The sequence below is a fragment of the Hirsutella rhossiliensis genome (genome assembly GCF_020360975.1).
Source record: "Hirsutella rhossiliensis strain HR02 chromosome Unknown scaffold00001, whole genome shotgun sequence".
Taxonomy (NCBI): domain Eukaryota; kingdom Fungi; phylum Ascomycota; class Sordariomycetes; order Hypocreales; family Ophiocordycipitaceae; genus Hirsutella; species Hirsutella rhossiliensis.
In genome coordinates, this window is record NW_025408667.1 from 1,703,016 (window position 1) to 1,720,445 (window position 17,430).

Here is a 17,430-nt window from a genome sequence, read left to right on the forward strand (position 1 = left end):
AAGGAATTACCTTCTAAGGAAGATATATTATAATTTTAGAAAGAAATAGGATCTCTATTATACTTAGCCTTATTTACTAGGCTAGATATCTTATATTCTATAATTTCCTGCGCTAGATTCGCGGCTAAGCCTAAGTAAACGTATTTTAAGGCTTTAAATATAATTTAGAAATATTTAAAGAAATTTCCTAGCTTAAAGATTAAATATAATTGCAATATCCCTTTTACCTATCTATATATAAAGGGTTTTACCGACTCTAGCTAGGCGTCGGATTTAACGGACGGAAAATCCTTTTCCGGTTACTACTTTTATATATATAATAATATAATAAGCTAGGCTTGCTTTAAGCAGAAAGCCGTTGCCCTTTCTACCTACGAAGTAGAGTATATTAGCCTTAGGGAGGTAAATAAAGAAGCTATTTATTTAAATATGCTTTTTAAAAATATTACTAAGGATCTATCTATTAAGATTCTTAATACTATACCTCTTATTTTAACGGATAATACTGCTGCTATTAAATTAATAGAAAATCCGGAATTTTATAAAAGGTCTAAGTATATAAGATTAGCCTATTACTATACTAGAACTAGTATAAGAGAAGGGGAGATTAGAGTTTTTTATATTAAATTAGAAGATAATATAGCTAATACTTTTTATAAAGGAATTAAGACCTAGATTACTCTATAAATTTAAAGACGGTGGATCCTTAATATAAGTTCTTAAGTAATTAAAAGGGGTTTTTAGATATTTCTTTTACTTTTTATATCTTTCCCCTACTAGGTTTTTCCTTTTAGGTTTCCTAGAGAAATATTTACTAGGTTTTTATCTATTAAGATTTTCCTAGCAATAATAGGTTTTACCTTATATAAGGTTATCCTATAAATAATTATTATAACTATAGATTTTTCCTACTATAGGTTTTTCTATTAGTATATACCTAAGGACTTTTTTTTCCTAAGAAAGAATAGGTTTTTATATATCCTATTAAGGTATAAGAATAGTTTTCCTAAAATTAGGTTTTTACCTTATATATATACTACTATAAATAAATTAGTAAAGAGTATATAAATCTACTCTTTAAGGGAGGCTATAAGGAACGGTGTTCCTACTATAAATAAAGCAGCTATAATATACTCTCCCGATTATATAAGCTAATAAGTAGTATATTAATTATAGATAAAATCTTATCCTATAGAGTAAGAATCGCTCGTTATTACACATGTTATTATGCATTAAACGGGTTGCCGGTTATCGTATAATCGGGAATCGAAGGAATAGAGCTAGCTTAGAATGCTAGCTAAGACCTCTTAAGAATACCGGCACGACTAACCTCCTCTAAAAACTAAGACACTTCTAGATTTACTCGAGGTATCACGGAATTCCCTAGTCTTAGGGCTATATAGCAGCCTAAATCTAGTCCCGAAAGGTTCTTCCGTTCAGCTATAATTATCTATATAAGATAGTATATCCGCTAGTAGATAGATAGAGAATTATTAACTTTAATACCTCTTCTATATACTAATATACTACTAATAAATTCCGTTGAAAATCCTACCTTATACTCCTTCTTCCCTTTTATTATATAGTTTTACGTGATTCCTTAATTTCCTAAAATTCCGCTTTTGCTTATATACCTTAAGAGGCGGTCGCGCTCCTATAAAGAAGCGTACCTAATCTAAGGCTAAAGCCCGCCCGGTTAGGGCCTAGGGGGTTATCCCTCGTAAGCTCTAGTATATATATTATTTTAGGACGGTTATTAAGGAGTATAGTATAACCGAGCCTAAGCCTATTAAGGTGCTCTTAATTAGCTATATTTTCTTAAGGGTTTCCTTAACGCGCTATAAGTAGTACTATAAACGTACCGCGACCTATAACTAGGTAAGTTTCCCCTTAACTTTAAATATTATAATTAATAAGCTAATCCTTCTTAAGGCCGCTACTTTTATATCTAGTAACTAAGCTAATATAGTCGCTATCGTTAAGTACCTATATAAGCTTAATAAGCTAAAGACCGGTAACGAGGATACTAAGGACGATAGCTCGGACGTAAGCGTACTTATTTTTAAGGAGGCTAATTAGCGCCGTCTCGCTATTATAGTATAGTATTTAGCTAAGGCTTTTAACGCCGCTAAGACGGCCTATCATAAGTCCTTTAAGATTATAGGTATATAGAAGTCTATTATTATAAGTTTTATCCGACCCTTTTATTAGCGACCGCTTAACGATATACTAGGTTAAGTATACTAACTACTATACGCTAATTAATAAGCGCTATAAGCTTATTATTCGCCTTAACCCCGCGCCCTTATTCGATATCGCCTATATAAGCCTAGAGTACTAGGCCTAAGAATCCTAGTTAAAACTCCGCTTTATCGATAGCGATATAGGCTATACTTCTTAGTAGTATACCTTACTATTTACTAAGGCCGAGGTAAGTACCGTGCTAATAGAGATAGGTCTTAATATAGAGGATAAGGAAGGAGTAGAGGATAAGGTAGTTCTAGTATTTCTAAAAGTATTCGGTATAGTAGAGGGGGCGCCTTAGTTAGTTCCCTCTATACTAATAAAGAAGAGGGGTAGTCGGAAGTAATAAATAGGTCTTATCTTTCTTTTATTTAGTTATAACTATCCTTCTCTCCTTTATCGTTAGGGTCTTAATAGAGTTATAGTTTAGTTTTATTTTCCTTAATAATATTTAATAGGTAGTATAAATAGTTTTCCCTTATTCTCTTATTTTACTATTTTATATATAGTTATAGGATATTCGGGCGTGCTAATATATTAATAAGTCGGTAGCGATTTAGTAGGGATTTATTACCGATTTAGTAGCGTCTCCTTACGCTAGTAGGTTTCCCTACCTTACTTAGTCTTACGCCTCTTTTTCCTAGTTAAGCGAGTAGTATATTCTTTAATAAGGTCTTAGCTATTCGCTATATCTTTAATATCGACTTATTAGTTATACTTAGCTAGCTATCCTTTTTATTTAATAAGGAAAAAGGTATCGCCCTTAGATCTCTTTTAGTCTTTAATCTCTTAGACTTCTTATTTACCTTTATTATCCTTTAAGTTTAGTATTAGTAAGGTTTCGCTATCTTTATAAGTGCCTTTACGCTCCTTTTATAGCTCTAAGAGACTAATATAGAAAACGTTATAAAAGCATAAGTACTTCTTAGGGAGTATAAGATAATATACTTACTTTCTAATAGCTTATAAGACCTAAAACGGTCTAATATACTTAGGTAAGAGTTTTCTTTTTTTATCCTTAAGGCGTAAGTTCTTTATCGATAATACTATAAGGTCTCTTACTTTTAATATAAGCGGTTAGTACCTTAAATCGTAGTATTTCCCTTATAATTTAATAGCTTTTCTTTAGTATTCCTTAAGCTTCTTTTATAGCTCCTATAGCCTAGTAACTCTTACTCTTACTTTAGGTACCCCCCTCTAAATAATATCGTTCTTAGTATTAATATAAAAGTTTAGTTAGTAACCTATTAACGCTTTATTAGGTAATAACCCGGTTATTACGTTCTTTATATTATTATATATAAATTAAGTAATATATAAGAGTAACGCTTAGTTAGTTTATTTTAAGTTAGTAAAGTATCTTAAGTAGTACTATATAGCTTAGTTTATTCGTTCTATTTACCTATTAGTTTATAGGTAAAATACTATTAATAGCCTATATTTTACTTATAAGATAAAATAAAGATCTAACTAAAACTTACTTATAAATAGGGACCCTTTATCTAAGATAATGCCTTTCGGAGGTCTATATACTAATTTAACTTAGTAATAGAATAATTCTACTAGCTCTAGGGCTATTATTATCTTAGAGATAGGAAAGAAGAGGTAATACTTAGTATATCGGTTTACGATTACTAAGATTATATTAATATCTTATCTATTATACTATACTTTAAGTAGACCTATAATAAAGTCTATTAATAATTCTTCCTATAGTTATATAGGATATAGTAACGATTATATAGTACTATAAGGGCGATACCTCTTAGATACTATACCTTAATATACTAGGTATAACTAAACGTATTTATTTATATCTTTCGTTATTCTATCTTAGTAAAAGTTCCTCGCTAGTAGTTCGCTAGTATATCGGGAGCTAAAGTATCCTACTAATAGATCGTTATAGAAGAGCTATATTAGCTCTTACTATAAGGCTACCTCTAAAGGCACTACGATATAACCCTTTTATAGTAGTAGTTTATCTAGGCATACTAACTAGAAACCCTTCCCTTTTAAGAAGTCTTCGGTCTCCTTTAGCCTACTAATCGCTACGTTAACTAACTAAGTATATTTTAGTAACTCTAGTAATAGTTCTAGAACTTTTACTATATAAACCTTTATATAGTAAGCCGCTTTTTTAGCGGTCTTCCTTAAGAGTAGCTATTTATAACTAGCTCTCTCTTTAGCTTAATCGGCTAATTATTTAAGTCTTACGCTTAAATTATTATAGTTTCGCTATAAATAAGCTTATATATTTTCCTTATATAAAGACGCTTTACTACGCTTATATTAACGTAAGGTTAAGTATCTCTTTACTTATAAAAACGCCTTATTATTTCTCTATATAGATATAGTATTAATAGTAGCTAGCTTCGCTTATAGCTCTAGTAATAGTTCTATAAATAGGGGCTTCTCGCCCTTATATCTAGGTATTCTCGATAGCGCGTCCGCTAGGTTTAATTTACCTATATAATACTTAATCGTAAAGTTAAATAGTACTAAATATATATACTATCTTACTTACCTCTTATTTAGGGAGGTCTAGTATATAAACGTCTAAAAGTTATAGTAGTCTAATAATACCTTTACTTTATATACTACCCTTTTAATATAATATCGCTAGTATTTAAATAACTTAATAATAGCGAATAGTTCTTAGTCTAGAATACTATAATTAAGTTTAGCTCTAGTAAACTTCCTTAACTAGAATATAATTAAATAGTAACGTCCTTTATTATTAAGTTAAGAGATAATCCTTACTATCGCGAATTATAATATATCTATTTCGATATAAATATATCTTTTTAGATTATAATATTAAAGGAGTAGGGCTCCTTAAAAAGTATCCTTAAGAGCTTAAAACGCTACCCTTTTAGTAAGGTTTAGCTTTATACTCCCTAGCTTCTTCCCGTTCTTACTCCCCTTTAGTAATATAGTTAAGGGCGCTATAACTCCTAAGTACCTATATATAAATTATTAGTAAAAATTATAGAACCTAAGGAAAACCTAAATATTATAGTAGGTTATAGGTTTAGGCTATTAAGCTATTGCCTCTACCTATTAAGGGTCTATCGATACCTTATTAATAAATAAAATAAACCTAAGGAACTCGACTAACTATTAATAGAAGATATACTTTAATAGTTTTATATAGAGTACTATAGCCCTTAACCTTTCTATTACTTATTTTAAGTATTTAGTATATTCTTCCCTTATTTTAAAGTATATAAGGATATTATTAAGGTAGACTATATAAATTATATTTATAAGCCCCTTAAGCGCTTAATAGATATAGCTTTAAAATATAGCTAGTACGTTAGTAAGTCTAAAGGGTATTACTAGGTATTTAAAATATTTATAACGTATTTAGAAAGTAGTCTTTTATTTATCTCCTTCCTAAATTCGAATATATTAGTATATATTCTATATATTAATCTTAGAAAAATACTTAGCTCCTTAATAGCGGTTAATAATCTCTAAAATAAAGGGTAAAAGGTACCGATTCTTTTATATAACTTAGTTAAGTCCTCGGTAGTCTATATATAGCCGTAAAGTACTATCCTTTTTTAAAATAAAAAGGATAGGCGCCCTAGCTAGGCTCTTTAACTCCTAGATTATTTTCCTTCTTATCGCGTCTTAGATCTAATCGCGTAATACTTAAAGTTCCCTTTACGATAAAGGGTAAATTAGTCTATAAAAGGGTTCTATATTAAGGATTAAATTAATTAAGTAATCCGTTCTTTTTCTAGCTAGTAGTAAGTCGGATTTATTAGCTAAGAAAGTATCTTTAAACTAGTAGAGAGTTAGTAGGATTTCGGCCTATTCTTCTTATAGAATCCCTTTATCTTTATCTTTATCTAGTAGCGGGATTAGCTTATAATTAAGCGCTATTATATATACCCTTACTTTATTCCTATATTCTTAAAGGAATCTATAGGGGTTTTATAGGGTTTCGCTACCTAGTTAATACTTAAACTACTACTATCGTTTCTATAGAATAATATAAATACGTTTATCCTCTAAGGTAGTAACTAATAAAAGGATTAGTACTTAATCGTTTAGCGTTAACTTATCGGTACCGATATAGAAATAAGTAATTATCTTTTTAGTGCCTCTTATATTTATTATTTAGAGTAGTACTAACTATACTCTATACTCCTTTACCTTATAATTATTAAGCCCTAATAACTTAAGGTATAATAGCACTACTTATAGTAATCCTTACTATTAAGTAAAGTATATATTTATAAGGTTAACGGTACTATAAGTATCTAAGTATATAGGGACTTTAGTAGGGTTTCGCTTTAATATTATTATAGAAGTTTTAAGTAACTATCTTATAAGTATTAAGTTTACTAAGGGAGAGGTATTTACCTTAATATCTTACTTTTTCCTTATTTTATAGTATTAAGTCTAAGAGTCTTTACTAGGGTTTCTACCCTTAGAGAATTAGTATATTCTATAGATAAGTATCCTAGCTTATTATATTAGAAAAATATAATTCCTAATCGAGTAAAAGATCTTCTTCCTTAATAACGTCCCTTAGTTTAGCCCTTAGTAGGTATATTACTAGCTTACTAGTTATCGGTTAAATTAATAGTATTTCCTTAACGATTTAGCTTAGCTTATTAGCCTTTTTAATTCCTCCCCCTATATATACTACCTTAGGGTATAGTACTATTTCTATTCTTAGTTCCTTTAAGGGTAAAAGTAGTATTAGTATATCGCCTTTTATTAGTAATAGTATCTTAATATCGTTAGGCGACTTATATAAGCTCTTCCTATTAATAGGTATAAATAGGTATTAAATAGAGGTTAATTTAGTCTTAAAGTTATAGCTTTAGCTTAGCGAAAAACGTAAGAGCACGCGCCTTTTTTAATAGGCGTTCGAAATACCTCTCTAAGGAGTTAAAGTATAAGCTAAACTCTAAGAGGGACTAGCTTTCTTATTAATAAGCCTCCTTTAATTACGTCGCTAATAGTATCTCCTTATTTATAGTATCCTTAATTAAGATAAGTATCTATTCTTTAAAGTATACCTAATCTATACTATATTTAGTCCGGTCGATCGGCGTCTATTCTTTAAGGTATCGGCGCTATCTCGCTTTATAGTCGCTATATATATAATCTACCGCGTAAAGGATCTTTATTTTATCGCGACGAAAACGTTTAGGCGCTACCTTAAAGGCGTCCTTTAAATTATAAGTCTAGTCTAGATATTTCTATATATTAGTAGGTTAAGATAATTAAGCGATATTTTTAATCTTAACCTCGCTACCGCGACTACCGTTTAATTTAAGGGAGTAGGACTATCGACGCTTCCCTAAATAGATAGCGATAGCACTAGCGCGTTTAATAATTTCCTCCTTTAATTATATAACGCGATCTTATAGGCGTTTCGTCTCTTCTAGCTCCTTAACGCGCGCTTATAGGGCCGTAAGCTTTTCCTTACGAGATAGTTATCTTACGCCTACGGGTAGCGATATCTTCGATATAGTCGTAACGCCGTTTATAATAGGGGTCTATTTTAAGGATATATCTTCTTATTCTTTATCTCTTAAGTAGATACTTAATATATATAATAAAGAGGCCTTAACTAGTTAACTACTACGTCGCGCTATAGGAGCGTTATATAGTCTTCTCTAAGTAGCTATCTTTACTAGGTAATTAAAAAGGGAAGCTTTAGAAATTATAAGGGAATACGTATTATAGTACGATTAGTTAGGTAATAGAGATAGCTAGAGGTACTGCGCTATATATATTATATTCTCCTCGTTATAAGACTAAAGCTTATAAGAAGAGGAATTTCTCCTCTTTAGTTAGAGTAGCGAGTAGTCTATAATATACGAGCGGGGTAGGCACGATTCCCTGCCGATACCCTACTAATATATTAGTACTATATACCTAAGTGCTTTATTAGCCTATACCTCCTAGTAGCGCTCTTATAATAGGCTAAAGAGAGGAAGAAAGAGAAGGGCTATCCCTAGCCTAAATAAAGGCTTTATATATCTCGCCGAAGCTTTTACGGCCGGTAAGATTATTCCTAGAATTAGGAGTATAAAGAAAGCTTTTATAGTAGATTGCGACGCGTTAGAAGAGGTGGAGTCGGAGACGGAGACAGCTTCGGCGATTAAGGTTAATATATCTAGGCCTCCCTAGCGCACCACCCGACGGAGTCGCGTTATAAAAAGATTAAGAACTAATTAGTATATTTAATTCTCTTTTAAATAATATAGCTTTTCTATTTTTATCTCTCTAACTCGCTAAAATATAAATAGTTTAATAACCGGATTTCTAGTAAGGTTTATCTTATTTAGTTATTTAGCGGAGCATAAAGGGGGGGTAATTAGAAGGGGGGTAAGCATAGTAACTATAGGTACGAAGTATATTACGTAGCATCTTCTATAGCGTCAACCGAATTAGGTATTTTACGCCCTTAACCTAACTCCCTAGCTATTAGTCGATTCTAGTTTATAGCTAAATATGCCTTTAATTGTCTTTAATAGCTTTACTGGCCGAAATCTCTGTTCTGTGATATAGGGGCTTGCTCCCGGACACTTAAAAGAGACATGACTGGACTACCCGTTGGTCAAGGTGTGGGGCCCACAGCAGCCCAACTAAGTGTCTTCGCCACTTAGTTGGCCCAAAAAAGCCGGCACAGCAGCCCACTTTCAAAACATCAACCCCAAGTATTTCAACCGCGTTTTCTCGCGCAACTTAATGTTATTTACATATATTTTTCGCAGAATACATTATGACAGATAAACTGACTAATCCAGAGGGGAAAAAAGCTGTCCTGGCGTCTCGTCGCGACCCTAGAGCCGCGGTTCGTCGCACAACAGCACCCAAAAGTCAGTGTGGCTAAAAAACCGACAGACCTAGACCGGCACCTCCGGGCGGTCGGTTTAGGTTGGCAAAGGCCCCCGGTCGGTCGGTTTAGGTCTGTCTGGATCAGCAGCCCGGTCGGTCTAGGTCTGATGGTACATCCCGAGGTCCTGCCCGAGTTAGTGAATGCAGCAAGTTGGAAACATGCGTTGCGTTCTTAAGCAGCACCACTGCCATATTTACACCAGACCTCTCAATAGCCACTGTGTCGCATATCAAGCCTGCCCATGGTGATTATTCATGAAGTGGCGATGTTACTCGCAACGCCGCTGTTGCCTGCTAGGCAACCGCTACTGCGTAATCACGCGACAGACCTTTCATTTGTGTATAAAGAGCTGCACAACTCCGTGCGTTCGTTCATTCACTTCTTGTTCTTTAGATAATTCTCATCAATTGCCTGATGCCATCTCTGACCCGTGTGGAGCCAAATGTCTGACAGTGGGGCATGGTAACGATCTTCTGCGCACAGGAGCCAGCTTTGCAGGAAGATGCCCTAAATGCCTCTGATTGGGTGACCTTAGCTGAGATTTACAAATTTCTCGAGCCATTTTATGATGCTACATTGGCCAACAAAGGCACCGCGACATCTTCCATCTCTGATGTCTTGCCCACCATGGACTATCTTCTGCACCACATCGAGGCTGCCAGAGAGAGTACCACTGTTCCCCACCTAGCCACAATGATGGAGACCGCCTGGGCTAAGCTCACTGATTATTACGAGCTGACGGAGGATTCCCCGGTCTACTCGGCAGCGACACTGCGACAGTGTTGAATCCCTCCCTCAAGTGGGCCCACATGGAACAGACTTGAAAGGAAAAGACCGAATGGTTTGAGAGGGCAAAAAGTCGGGCGGCACAGCTATGGAGGGAGACATACAAATCGACCACAATGTCCCGCCGTTCGACAAGGCTGTATGCAAGAGTCCGATACTCGACGACCAAAAGGATATAAAACCTGGATGAAGGAACAGGAGACTACAATTTTCAACATGGACGATCACGAATACGAAGTGTACTGCGGTGTAGCCATTGGCCCAAGTTATCTATCCACCCACTTTCATTAACTGTACACCCAAAAAGTGGATTAACTGTGGCTGACGGCCGAAGAGGGCCGATACCGCCAATTTGTATGCACACATTCTCTACGATAAGTAGAGCCAGGTAGTAACAGTTCTCCTTCAACGATAAGGCACCCAAAATTGAAGCTATTCGTACTGCGCTTTCTATGCTGATGAGACTATTCTTTGGTGTTTACAACAGGCCTCCTTCTTCGGGGAGGCAGTCGTATAGCCTCAGCCCGCTCATGCCGTTCAGCGATCTCGTGATGTGACGGATCCCGCCGCGTTGATCTTGACCGCCGTGACTCTTCGAGGTTGAGTGAGCCCTTGGGGCGGCCCTTAGCCCTGATAACTTGTGGCTCGTATGGTGCCCGAGTAGGGCTTGTGCCCTGAGCGCTTGTATCGATCGGAATATACCAAAATGGGTCGAAGTCGTCGAGTGTAAGGGAGGTATTGGTGTTGATAGACTCGAAGATTCGATGGCAGCACGGTAGCCCTCGACTAGTAGCCCAATTACAAGGACATTGACCTGGCGGCGGTTTGGCCCGTTGACTTCGGGGTCTAGAGGATCTTGCGATGCTCATCTATTAGTAGCTTTAACGCATATGACGATACTCGCTCGCGGATCGGCATATACGGCGCCTGTAGGAGAACGTTGATATCTTGTGGAGGTTTCGATTCTCTATCGCTGTGATCTGAGCAGCCTGATGGCCCCAGAAGCGTTCGAATCGTTGGAAAACGGTCGTCAAATCGCCCGTACAGGACCAAAGGAACTTCTTCATATGAGTGAAGTCCTCGACGATCGAGGTCGTTGTACGCCCGAAGTGGCGATATTGATTAACGAAACAAGATACAAACTTCTCCTTCCAAGGCGTTAGCCACGTATTGCAACAGTATTGTATAGCTGCAAGCGGGTGGCGGCCTGGTGTCTCAAATTGGCGTAAACGTTCGTTGAAGCTATTCACATCTTGTGACTTGACGATCTCGTTCCACTCTTGTAGAAACGCTTGGAATGCCGTGGCCGTACGACTCGATTGCCGATTTTGATGCCTTAGGGAAAAATTGCTTGCATTTCGCAACGACATTCTGGTTAATATGCCACGTGCAGAGGTTAGTACTGTTTTGAAGCTCGCGAAAGCTATCTAACGCCTTAAGCAACGCAGTATCTCGGTCCGTGACAGTGACCCTTGGAAATGGGATCGACTCCTTCTCGCAAAGGACTAGCAGCAACGAGATAGCCCAATAGTAATGGGACTCGGTCTCGCCGTTCAAGAAGATAGAGGCAATAGAGAACGTTTTGTTATCTCGAGTGGCCGCGCAGATATTCAATAACGGCATATTGAATCGGTTCGTCTTGTAGGTACAGTCGAGGACGAGGACATCGTGATGCTGACGCCATCGATGGAAGGTAGCACGAGGCGCGAGAAATAGCCCAGTTAGCCGGCCCTGGGGATCACGACTATCTCGATGAAAGAAGTCGGACTTATCTAGCCGGTCGTAGAGAAACTGAAGAGGCGTACGGCCAGCTAGTTCTTCCTGACGGTGCCTAGCCAAGGCGTTACTCACGTCTTGAGCCGTGATACCGGCTAAACGAGGATCGTCGTGAACCAGGTCACGAAGCTCGCCAGCAATATCGGTCGGCCGGGTATTGTTATTAAACTTCCGGATAATGTCGTCGCGATACTTCTGGATAACAAGCGCCCGGTACTTCGGAAAGACCATCGGGTCATCAACAAGGCGATGATTGTGAACATCGTGAAGATAAGAGATAGTCCAGTAACCGCGTTTTCCTTCAACGAGAGGCGAAATTCACAGTCTGTTTTCTGGGTTGCTGTATTGAGGCGACGACGAGAGATATGAGCAGCTTTATCCTTCCGATTTTCGTAGGGGCCGGCCTTGATACAACGAACAAGTGCAGACTTGCGTTGGCCAGCGTTATCCCGCTTCGATGTTCGAATGTGTAGGCGTAGCCCTCAGCCTCAGCAACGGTATCGGCGGCTTCCATCGCGGCCTGGAAGGTCGGGAATAGTGTCTTCGTAAGCGACTCCATGATTCGGGCTCGTAAGGGCAGAAAACGCGGTGCGAATAGCTTCAGTTTTGGGGCCCAATTATCTATACACCTCCTTTTATTAACTGTACACCAAAAAGTGGATCAACTGTGGCTGGGTCAGGCGCAGTGCCGATGCCGCTAATTTTGGTGCGCCCATTCCCGGCCGGCCAGCTGGCCAGTTCGTGATGCTTGCGTAACAACATCCTGTAACCGTAACTATCAGCAATACCATCAAAACTGGGCCCAAGTTATCTATCCACCCACTTTCATTAACTGTACACCCAAAAAGTGGATTAACTGTGGCTGACGGCCGAAGAGGGCCGATACCGCCAATTTGTATGCACACATTCTCTACGATAAGTAGAGCCAGGTAGTAACAGTTCTCCTTCAACGATAAGGCACCCAAAATTGAAGCTATTCGTACTGCGCTTTCTATGCTGATGAGACTATTCTTTGGTGTTTACAACAGGCCTCCTTCTTCGAGTGCACTACGTGCCTGATCCGCTTCATCTAACTGTGATTCCAATTGATCCCATACATCCTCAAGGGCGGCATCGTCCGTGAGGCCGGCGACGAAGATGCAGTCTTGGGTCTCCCGCCGTACCGGCTGATCGTCATCATCAGAGACTGGCGTTTGACGCCCGGCTTGATACGCCCGTTGCATCCGTGTGCCTGCCTCGTACGTATCGCCGTTTTCCTCGATGTGCCGCAGCCCTCGTTCCGTTGAAGTCATCGCGGCCGTTACCGTACCCGTCATCGCCGCCGGTGCCGTTGAGGAGGAGGCAGTCGTATAGCCTCAGCCCGCTCATGCCGTTCAGCGATCTCGTGATGTGACGGATCCCGCCGCGTTGATCTTGACCGCCGTGACTCTTCGAGGTTGAGTGAGCCCTTGGGGCGGCCCTTAGCCCTGATAACTTGTGGCTCGTATGGTGCCCGAGTAGGGCTTGTGCCCTGAGCGCTTGTATCGATCGGAATATACCAAAATGGGTCGAAGTCGTCGAGTGTAAGGGAGGTATTGGTGTTGATAGACTCGAAGATTCGATGGCAGCACGGTAGCCCTCGACTAGTAGCCCAATTACAAGGACATTGACCTGGCGGCGGTTTGGCCCGTTGACTTCGGGGGTCTAGAGGGATCTTGCGATGCTCATCTATTAGTAGCTTTAACGCATATGACGATACTCGCTCGCGGATCGGCATATACGGCGCCTGTAGGAGAACGTTGATATCTTGTGGAGGTTTCGATTCTCTATCGCTGTGATCTGAGCAGCCTGATGGCCCCAGAAGCGTTCGAATCGTTGGAAAACGGTCGTCAAATCGCCCGTACAGGACCAAAGGAACTTCTTCATATGAGAGTGAAGTCCCTCGACGATCGAGGTCGTTGTACGCCCGAAGTGGCGATATTGATTAACGAAACAAGATACAAACTTCTCCTTCCAAGGCGTTAGCCACGTATTGCAACAGTATTGTATAGCTGCAAGCGGGTGGCGGCCTGGTGTCTCAAATTGGCGTAAACGTTCGTTGAAGCTATTCACATCTTGTGACTTGACGATCTCGTTCCACTCTTGTAGAAACGCTTGGAATGCCGGGGCCCGTACGACTCGATTGCCGATTTTTGATGCCTTAGGAAAAATTGCTTGCATTTCGCAACGACATTCTGGTTAATATGCCACGTGCAGAGAAGGTTAGTACTGTTTTGAAGCTCGCGAAAGCTATCTAACGCCTTAAGCAACGCAGTATCTCGGTCCGTGACAGTGACCCTTGGAAATGGGATCGACTCCTTCTCGCAAAGGACTAGCAGCAACGAGATAGCCCAATAGTAATGGGACTCGGTCTCGCCGTTCAAGAAGATAGAGGCAATGAGAACGTTTTGTTATCTCGAGTGGCCGCGCAGATATTCAATAACGGCATATTGAATCGGTTCGTCTTGTAGGTACAGTCGAGGACGAGGACATCGTGATGCTGACGCCATCGATGGAAGGTAGCACGAGGCGCGAGAAATAGCCCAGTTAGCCGGCCCTGGGGATCACGACTATCTCGATGAAAGAAGTCGGACTTATCTAGCCGGTCGTAGAGAAACTGAAGAGGCGTACGGCCAGCTAGTTCTTCCTGACGGTGCCTAGCCAAGGCGTTACTCACGTCTTGAGCCGTGATACCGGCTAAACGAGGATCGTCGTGAACCAGGTCACGAAGCTCGCCAGCAATATCGGTCGGCCGGGTATTGTTATTAAACTTCCGGATAATGTCGTCGCGATACTTCTGGATAACAAGCGCCCGGTACTTCGGAAAGACCATCGGGTCATCAACAAGGCGATGATTGTGAACATCGTGAAGATAAGAGATAGTCCAGTAACCGCGTTTTCCTTCAACGAGAGGCGAAATTCACAGTCTGTTTTCTGGGTTGCTGTATTGAGGCGACGACGAGAGATATGAGCAGCTTTATCCTTCCGATTTTCGTAGGGGCCGGCCTTGATACAACGAACAAGTGCAGACTTGCGTTGGCCAGCGTTATCCCGCTTCGATGTTCGAATGTGTAGGGCGTAGCCCTCAGCCTCAACAACGGTATCGGCGGCTTCCATCGCGGCCTGGAAGGTCGGGAATAGTGTCTTCGTAAGCGACTCCATGATTCGGGCTCGTAAGGGCAGAAAACGCGGTGCGAATAGCTTCAGTTTTGATGGTATTGCTGATAGTTACGGTTACAGGATGTTGTTACGCAAGCATCACGAACTGGCCAGCTGGCCGGCCGGGAATGGGCGCACCAAAATTAGCGGCATCGGCACTGCGCCTGACCCAGCCACAGTTGATCCACTTTTTGGTGTACAGTTAATAAAAGGAGGTGTATAGATAATTGGGCCCTAGCCATTTGTTGGCAATTGCCTTTAGCACTACCGGGCGGGTTGATACTTGCCGCCGGCCAACTCATGCTCTAGTCCGTTCCTAAAGGCATTAGCGGGCCCTGGAAGAGGCCGGTCTCCTGTTTTAAAAATAATCAGTCGCCGGGTGCGTGCGTCTTGAGAGTTGGGTACGTACGAATGACCAAAGTCTCTCTTATATATCGGCATGTCTTACAATCGGATTTGAGGCATCTTCCAACGCCAGATATTTGATTATTTGACACCTCAGGTCGCATATCGAAACCTTCCCTCCTCTGTTGAACGGCCACTCTCTGAACCCAAGTTGCTCAAGGTGCACAGAACCGCCGAGGCGGTACATTGATCCGAGTTGCTTGATGACGAGCTCTTGCAAATCCTCTGGGCTGCGAGTATCTTTATCGAAGATAGCATATGGCACTTCTTTGCCCGCTGATGCTTTGAAACCCATGACCAGAACCTGACGAGATACGACAAGATAGGTTACCGAGGGATAACACTGGGGACTTGGGTGAGTGACATACCGTAGATGCGACATCCTTCATAAGGAGATTCTCAATAGTCGCTGGAGCAATGACCGTGCCGTTGTTTCGAATCATATGCTCGTATCGGCCTAGAACATAGACGTGACCATCGTCGTCGATGACGGTGTAGTCGCCGGTAATATACCATCGACTTCCGTCCTCCTCATAATAAAAGTCCTCTGCTCGCTCGCCACCTAAGTAGCCGGGAGTCACCATATCACCGCTTATATGCAATACGCCGGGTTCGTTGCGTCGCACAACGCGGCTCTCGTCATCCACAACCTTGAGCTTGATGCCAGGCAACGCGACCCCAGACGAGGCAACACCTTGAAAAGTCGGGATATCCTCGACCTTTGGCGTAGTTCCAGTCCACCCGATAAAGCCCACTGCTTCTGTCATACCATATTTCGAAATGATTTTGGCTGCGGGAAACACTCGTTGCGTCCTTTTGAGTCTCTCTATCGGCGTGACACCCCCAATCAATTGCACATGTTTTACCGAGCTGACCTTGGTCTGTGAGTAGCCGCTATGGTAAGCCAGCACATCAACTTTGATTGGTTCAACGACTGTCAAGACCATTGGCCTCCAGCCGTCCATGGCTGTCAAGGTCGTCGGTGCACTAAAATCCCCACCAGCGAGGACGGCGGCGTTGCCCGTATGCCAACAGACGTAAAGAATGCTCGCAGCGGTGGCTGAGAAGTTACCCGAGTTGATAAGCGCAAGCGGTGATCGTAGTGGAGGAAATGATATGGACATAATTAGTTGCAACAACTCGCCAACTCTTCTTATGCAGCCTCGCGGTCTGCCTGTCGACGTGCCGCTTGTAAAGATAATCATGGCCGTTCTGTCGAGGCTGTCCGTGGCCTGCTTTGCCTTTATATCGTTGGCAAAGGACATGCTAAGCATGCTAGTCCAACCTGGAATGATGTTCGTAAGAGGCTCTATCGTTATGCCTAAAAACGGGCCTGGCTTATTTTGAGTGGTCCTCAGACGGTCCACGGCTCGAGCAACTTCTTGGTTCTCCACCAGAATCAACGAAGGCGTCAGCTTGTCAAGGAGTGTCTGTAGCTCAACTTCATGGCTGGGCTCCAACAACGCCGTGTCTAGGGTGATGAGTGTGCAACACTTCAATGCCGCCACCCAGAACATGAGGGCCCATTCGGCGCAGCCCGAGAGGATGACGACAATGGATGCTCCTGGCGAAATGCCGTTTACATCAAGGACGGACCCGAGTCGAACGGCCGCACGCTCCAGCTGGGTAAAAGTCCAGCTGAGGTAGTCGACCGACGGGGGTGCTAGTCCGGAGAGTCTGGAGAGAGGATACACAGTATTGGCCGACGCCAATGGACCTGCAGCACGTGTAAATCTGCCCAGAGCCGAAGCCGATGAAGCAGGTGGCCCGACGAGTTCTTGGAGGTGATGAGCCGGCTGCGATGGAGAAACCAGTGCCGTCTGGTCTGGGTTTATGTCGATGCCGCGCTGTAAAACTGACCACATCGAGCCGGCCAGGAGAGGTTTCAAAGGACCACCGTTGATCTCGGACAACTCCGCCATGGCGCGCGTATCGGATAAATGGCGATACATATGGCGGGCTCACGAGTGTGCAGCCCCCAACGTTGTAATGGAAGCGAGAATCAGTAGATTATTTATTTGTTAGGATTATCCAAGCAAAGCAGACGGTTATTTTTTCTGGAATCCGATTTTGGTTCGAACTAATGGCGCACTACTCGATCTGGAATTGTCGCCAGCCAAAGAATCCACACCATCAAGTGAATTTTACTTTCCGCATTCAGTTGAAAGTCG

General features: G+C 41.1%; 2 protein-coding genes across 2 annotated transcripts; both read right to left on the reverse strand.

The window, feature by feature from the left end:
• Positions 1–11,143: 11,143 nt before the first annotated feature.
• HRG_00216 (MULE transposase domain-containing protein) lies at positions 11,144–11,908 on the reverse strand (the record flags this gene model as incomplete). The annotated part of the gene is made up of 1 exon (XM_044858687.1): positions 11,144–11,908. The coding sequence occupies one exon, from the start codon at positions 11,906–11,908 to the stop codon at positions 11,144–11,146; it is 765 nt and encodes a 254-aa protein (XP_044725087.1).
• A 788-nt stretch (positions 11,909–12,696) lies between these two features.
• On the reverse strand, positions 12,697–17,181 carry HRG_00217 (AMP-binding enzyme domain-containing protein; the record flags this gene model as incomplete). Its single annotated transcript, XM_044858688.1, has 8 exons — positions 12,697–12,950; positions 12,982–13,360; positions 13,416–13,488; positions 14,101–14,513; positions 14,588–14,865; positions 15,431–15,602; positions 15,628–16,922; positions 16,986–17,181. The coding sequence occupies 8 exons, from the start codon at positions 17,179–17,181 to the stop codon at positions 12,697–12,699; spliced, it is 3,060 nt and encodes a 1,019-aa protein (XP_044725088.1).
• Positions 17,182–17,430: the final 249 nt, after the last annotated feature.